The sequence below is a fragment of the Plasmodium reichenowi genome, chromosome 11 (assembly GCF_001601855.1).
Source record: "Plasmodium reichenowi strain SY57 chromosome 11, whole genome shotgun sequence".
Classification (NCBI taxonomy): domain Eukaryota; phylum Apicomplexa; class Aconoidasida; order Haemosporida; family Plasmodiidae; genus Plasmodium; species Plasmodium reichenowi.
The window spans coordinates 1,334,684-1,342,183 of NC_033656.1; the positions used below are offsets into that span (position 1 = coordinate 1,334,684).

The 7,500-nt window shown below is 18.5% G+C and overlaps 2 protein-coding genes across 2 annotated transcripts in view; one reads left to right on the forward strand and one right to left on the reverse strand.

Moving 5' to 3' along the window:
* Positions 1–1,494: 1,494 nt before the first annotated feature.
* PRSY57_1134700 (nuclease) lies at positions 1,495–4,927 on the forward strand (the record flags this gene model as incomplete). Its single annotated transcript, XM_012908310.2, has 2 exons — positions 1,495–1,567; positions 1,701–4,927. The coding sequence occupies 2 exons, from the start codon at positions 1,495–1,497 to the stop codon at positions 4,925–4,927; spliced, it is 3,300 nt and encodes a 1,099-aa protein (XP_012763764.2).
* A 795-nt stretch (positions 4,928–5,722) lies between these two features.
* The window catches only part of PRSY57_1134800 (signal recognition particle subunit SRP72, putative), a gene marked incomplete at both ends in the record, with an annotated part of 2,604 nt that continues 826 nt past the window's right edge, over positions 5,723–7,500 (reverse strand). The window contains one exon of the mRNA XM_012908311.2: positions 5,723–7,500. This exon is cut by the window's right edge and continues 826 nt beyond it. Within this exon, the coding sequence (XP_012763765.2) occupies positions 5,723–7,500 (1,778 nt within the window).

Consider the following 7,500-nt stretch of genomic DNA (forward strand, 5'->3'; position numbering starts at 1 on the left):
AATAAAAAAAATTTATTTTTTATAAAAAAAAAAAAAAAAAATTTTTTTTTTTTTTTTTTTTTTTCATTTAAAAAGATTAAAATATTATAAATATAATATATATATATATTATACACTCATTTAAATACATATTTAAAAAAAACATAATTTCATTTTTTTTTTAACACTCGACAAGAAAAAAAAAAAAAAAATAATGGATAAGCAAATATATTTATTACATTGCATATAATTTTTATTTCGAGATTTAATAAAACCATTAATTTTATTATTTTTAATATTATATATATATATGTATAACATGTACATTTTATTCTATTTTTAAAATTTGAAATGCTTTAATTAAAATATAATAAATTCTATAGATGTAAATAAATAGGATTGTATATATTTTATATAATATATAATTATATATATTATATGTATTATATAATAATAATAAATATAAGATAAATGAATATTATAACTTTGTAATTTAATCTAAAATACATAAAAGAAAAATGTAGGGGAGTAAATGCATAAATTGCTTATGTATTCCCTCTTTTATTATTCTGTATATTTTCTTATGCAACATTTAATATATAATATAATATTATATTAAAGAAATATTTAAGAGGTAGGTTTATATTGTAGTACATACAAACGTTAACAAATTAAAAAAATAAACACAAATACAAAAAACAAAACAAAGAATAATATAATAAAGTACAAACCTATCTAACTACATTTTATTCTTAATAACAACAAAATAAAATATATATAATAATACATTTTATATGTTAAAATACATATATATATATATAATAAAATATATATTATATATATATATATATATATTAAATATATAATAATAAATAAAACAATTTATAAAATATAAAAAAAATACATATGCTTAAATAAAAAAATTAATACATAAAATAATAAATAATAAAAAAAAAAAAAAAAAAAAATACATTACATTATTATATATATACACAAAACAATAGATAAAAAGGAAAAAATCAAAATATTAATAATATTTATATAAATACAAATTCACCAAAAAATAATAATATATATGAAAAATATTAAAAATAAAAAAAGGATCAATATTATTATTCTTAAAAAAAATATATATATATATTATATATATATTAAATAAATAATTATATATATATATAATAATATAAATAAAATATTTTTAAAAAAAGTTTTATATTTTTACTAAAAAATATATAACGTATTTTATTTTATTTTATTTTATTTTATTTTATTTTATTTTATATGATTACATATCCTTATTAATTATAAAAATAAAATATTCATTTAAGTGTTATTGAATAAAAATAAAATAAGAGAAGATTAAATTGTAAATGTGTATGTTTATATAAGAAGATATATATATATTTGTATATATTTATATCTATAAGATTAATAGTATTTTATTGAATGACCAAATATTTTCCCCTGTATATATATATATATATTATATATATGAGATAAAAAATTTTTATATAAATGGAAAGATTGAATGGTATTGTGAAACAAGTAATATCCGCAGATACCTATGTTTTAATAGGTGCCAAAAAAGGTAATATAAAAATGAAATATTAGATATGATTAAATGTATATTTATGTATATTCATATATATATATATATATAATAAATGTAATAATGTAATATTTTTAATTTTGTAATTGTTTTTTTGTATGAATTTTTTTAGGCGGAGTATCACAGGAAAGGCAAATAAATTTGGCCTGCTTACAATGCCCAAGATTGTTTATGAAAAGCCAAAATACCGAAAAGGTTGAAGAACCATTAGCATGGGAAAGTAGAGAATTTATTAGAAAAATGATTATAGGGAAGAATGTTAGTTTTTGTCTTGAATATACTTATAATAATCGACAATTTTGTAGTGTTTTTTATGAAGAACAGAACCTTGGTATTTTATTATTGGAGAAAGGTTATGCTACATTAGTATCAAATAAAAATGTTAAGAGTAGTGTGTATGCTGATTTAGAACCTTATTATGTACAGGCGAAAGAAAGGAAAGTTGGTATTTTTGGTAATAATATTAAATCGTATGTTCGAAACATTGTATATTGTTATAATGATAAGAATGAAAATAAGAAGTTATATGATTTATTTGTTAATAGAAGATTGAAGTGTGTTGTTGAGCATATAAGAGATGGAGCCAACTTTCGTGTGTATGCAGAAAAAGAAGCAGCAAATGAAAAAAGAGAAGTTCTAGTTAGTAATAATAATAATAATAATAATAGTAATAATAGTAATAATAATAGTGGTGAGAAGAATAAAAAAAATAAAAAAAACAAAAATAATAGTAATAATAATAATAATAATATTGATAACACAGAATTAAATGGAATGATTGATGAAGATACAGGCAATTCTAAAAAGAAAATGAAAAATAAAAATAAGAAAAAAACAAACGAAGATGAAAACGCGGAATCTAATTTATATACAAATGAAAAATATTTAACCATGTATTATTTTTCTTTTTCATTATGTGGTATTATTGTAGATATGTTTAAAAAAGAAATGGTAGATAATGAAGAGACGGTAAAGGAGGAATTATATGCCATGGAAACCAAAAGATTTGTGGAATCACGTTTATTAAATAGGGATATAGAGATAGAAATAAAACATGTTGATAATAATTTTAATTTATATGCGAATATTTATTATAAGTTAGGTAATATATGTACTTTATTATTAAAAAGTGGATATGCATATATTAATGAATATACCATAAAATTTGTACCAAATCCTATCGAATATAAAAAAGCATTAGATGAAGCTATACAATTAAGGAAAAAAAAATGGACTAATTATACAGAAAAAGAAATTGATTATGAAAAAGAATATTTTTCAAGAGTTATAGAGGTTTTATATGGAGATGTTATTATTATAGATTATAAAAATGAAGAAAGGAGATTATATTTAGCATCCATAAAATGTGAGAAACATAATAATACAGATATTAAATTAAATACATTATGTTTAATGGCTAAAGATTGTTTAAAATCACAAATAGCAGGGGAACAAATTAAAATTGTAACTGAATATGTTAAAACACCTCAAAGTAATAGTGATGGATATATTCCACAATGTTCAGATGATAAAGGAAGAATGCATTTTGTTAGTATTTATAAAATACAAAAGAAAAACAAAAATGACAAAAATAAGAATCATATAAATGATGACGTATATGATGGATTAACAAACAAATGGAATGAAAAAAAAAACACAAAAGGTAATACTAAAACGACATTGGCCCTTAATAATAATAATAATAATAATAATAGCACATCAAAATTAAACAACATCTCAAAGAAAAAAAATGTAAAGAAAAATTCCAAAAAAATAAATACAGCATTAGGTAATAATGAAAAGGGATTATATTATGATGATACAGATGATGATGATGATGATGAAGAAGAAGAATATATTAATTTAAACGAAGAATTAGTAGCAAAGGGATTAGCGAAAGTATTAAATCACCGACAGGATGATGATAAAGCTAGCAATTATTTCAGATTACAAGAATTAGAAAAAGAAGCGGAAGAAAAGAAATTAGGTAGATTTAATCCTCATTTAGAAATTATTAAAATTAATAATATTAGCGGAAATGAAAATGCATTAAGAGCCAGATCATTTGAAAATACTTTAAATAAATATAATAACTTAAACGCTTATGTTGATTTTATATATGGTGCTAACAAATATAAATTATATATTCCATCACAAAATCTTTTAATTAATTTTATATTATTAGGAATCACCGTAGAAAAAATAAATTTAAAAGATTTAAACAATATGGAATTAAAAATAAAGAATAAAAATAATATGAATGGAATGGAAAATAATGAAAAGAATAATATATTGAATGGGGATGCAGATTTTGAAAAAAATAATAGTAAAAAAGAGAAATTAGAATATAAAGAAATAGCCGTTCAAGCATATAAATATACAAGGAAAATGTTAATGCAAAGGATGGTACAAATATCTATTATTACATGTGATAAAGGTGGAAATTTTATAGGTTTATTAAAATATCAGAATAAAGATTTTTCAATGCATTTACTTTCTTTAGGATATGGTGTATTAAATGAAGTGGGTTTAAATAATACAAGTGAAAGAAATAATTTTGTAAAAGCAGCTGAGGAAGCTAAAATTCAAAAGAAAAATATATGGTCATTAGAAAAATCTGAGTATACAGATAATTTATTAAAAACAGAAAATGATTTAACAGCTTATGATAATATATATTATTGTTCATATGTAGAAGACATTAATAATATATCTCTTCAATTAAAAAATAGAAAAGAAGAATTATTAACATTACAAAGAGAATTAAATAAAAAATCGATTTTAGATTCATCCAATTTAAATGAAATAAATAAAAATACATTAGTACTAGCCAAATATAATGACAATTGTTATTATAGAGCAATAGTATTACAAGTAAATAAAAATAAAAAAAAAGTACTAGTAAAATATATCGATTTTGGAAATGAATATGAATTAGATTTTGTCGATATTAAAAAATTGAATGAACAATTTAATTTAAAAAATTATCCACCATTCTCATTTAAAGTTTCTTTAGCAGGTTTAAAAATACCTGCAGAAAATAAAACAGATTTAATTGTATATATAAAGAAATTTTTACTTGATAAATTCTTATATGTTAAATTTGAAAAAAAAGAAGCTAATTTATTTCATGTCGTTTTTTATGATTATGAACAATTTAATACTAATAAAAATATTAAAAGTGTGAATGAGGAAATTGTATATAATGGCATATGTTATGTTGATAATAGTAGTGATACAAAAATATTTGAAAAATTAAAGAAGGAAGAAATATTGGCCAAAAAAAATAAACACGTTATATGGTCTTATGGAGATATAGACTATGATGATGAAAATTGAAAGTTATACACATAAAAGAAAAAATAAAAATATATATGTAAATATTATATATATATATATATATATATATATATATATATGTATATAATATACGAATGTTTATGTATATATAATTTTTTTTTGAGGTAAAAATTAAAAACAAAATAGAAAAAAAAAAAAAAAAAATTTATATCACCATAAAATTAAAGTGCTTTTAAGTTTTTATTATTTTAAAAAAAAAAAAAACTATATATATGTATAATATATATATATATATATATATATATATATATATATAAGTATAATATGTATATGTATACATATTGAGTATTTTTGAAATATTCCTACAATTGAATAATTTGCATATTTTTTTCACATTTGTGTATAATAAGTATATATATATATATGCATCAACTTTCTCGTATACCTATTTTTCTTCTTTCTTTATTACATCTTTTTATTAAATATTTTTTATAAATTCCATATAAAAAACTATAAAAGTGTAATTTATATTATCAAGTAAATATTCAAATTTAAATATTGTTTTATATAACTATTTTGAAGTTATTTAATAATAAGAAAATATAAAAAAATAAATATATATATATATATATATATATATAATATATCATAAAGATTAAACATTTTATTAAAAAATATATGGATAAGAAAAAAAAAAAAAAAAAAAAAAAATTATAATTATGTGCACAATAATGGTTAGACTTATTATATATATTATGAATAAAAAATTATGGGTTCACAAAATATGCATTATTCACATGATTTTTTTTTTTTTTCTTTTTCTCTATATATAATTTACTTTTTTCTTCTCTTTTTCAAATTTTGTAATTTATTTTGTTTGAGTGTTGTTTTGGTTTCTTCAACTTCTACTACTACCTTTTGTTTAAGGGTTTCACTTTTTTTTTTTTTTTTTTTTAATTTTTTAAATTCTGGTTTTTCATGTTTAGGTAACCATCGATCAGGATTAAGGTTGGCACTACTTGGGTCTGTTAATTTTTTTTTCTTACAACTTCTCTTACGTTTTTTTCTATTTTTTTTCTTTTCTACTTGGATATCGTTCATATGAGATATATTATTATTTAGATTTATTTTATCGAATGGTATATTTGTATTTTCCAATTCTTCAACATCAATAAGATATGTTTCTGTTAATACAAGCTTCTTTAATTTATTTTCGTATGTATATGCATTAGATACATTGATATATGTATATATATATGTAAAGCATGCTATAAAATCTAAATTATTTTTTTCATGTTCACATAAATAATCAAAAAGTTCTTGAACTAGTTGCTCTTTATTATGATGTAATAGATATTTACATACTAAATATAAGGTTTCATAATTTATAATATCTGGATTTTCTTGTATGATTTCTTTATATTTATAAAATAAATCTAATACTAAAGATAAATTATTTGTAAGATTATGTATATTATTATTATTTTCATATATTTGATCTGTTTGTTTCTTTGTTTTTTCTACATGAACTATATTTTGATCACCATGTTCATCTTTTGTATAATAATCTGTACAACATATATATATATAAAAGAGGTTAGTAAAGAAGGAACTATAATGTTTTACATTATTTTGAAATAGATATTCATACATTAAATATATTTTTACAATTTCTTTAAAGTTCTTTTTTTCATAACAAAGGTAAATATATGCATTAATAAATTTAATCTGATTTTCAAATGAATTCATTAAATTAATTCTATTATATATATAAGATTTACATTTCATATAATTTCTATTTTTTAATTCTAAAATAATAAGTTTATCTAATAAAATAGAGTTGCTAAAACGTGTTGAAAAACATTTCAATTTCATTTTAAATTCGTCTTTTTGTTCACTTGTTAAATGTGCGATGCATTCATTAAAACATATGGTACTAAACATGAATTCATTCATATTATTAAATATGCTATTAGAATGTGTAGTTATATTTGTATAATAATTATTATTATGATGATTATTAATATTATTATTATTACTATAATTATTATTATTATTATTACTATTATTCATTTGAACTTGTTTATCCATTATATTATTTGTAAAGAGAAAATTTTTTATTTCAGATAATTTTTCTACACTTATATGAAATGTTAAAGCATATTGATCTTGGATATTTTTATTTTGTTTAATATCTAACTTCAGCTGATTATCATTATGCATTAAAGCAATATAATTATTATAAGCAATTAAAATAACAATTTTATTATTTTTTACATTGTCATATTGATTTAATATTCGTTCATATATTCTAATAGATTCTTTTATTTTTTTCATTTTTGAATAGATATAAGCTTTTTGTAATTGTATAAAAATTTCTTTCCTACAAAAATTTATGTTCAAATCGTAATAATTATTATTATTATTATTATTATGATTTATATTATCATTATTATCATTATTATTGCTGTTTGTATCCTTTATGCCGTCAGTAATCTCTTCATCTTCATTGCTATTTATATCTTTACTTTCATTGATTTCATTATCCGATTCAATATTTAAACACATGTCCTCTAAAACTTCTATAAATTTCATAGCTTCAGAATAATTTT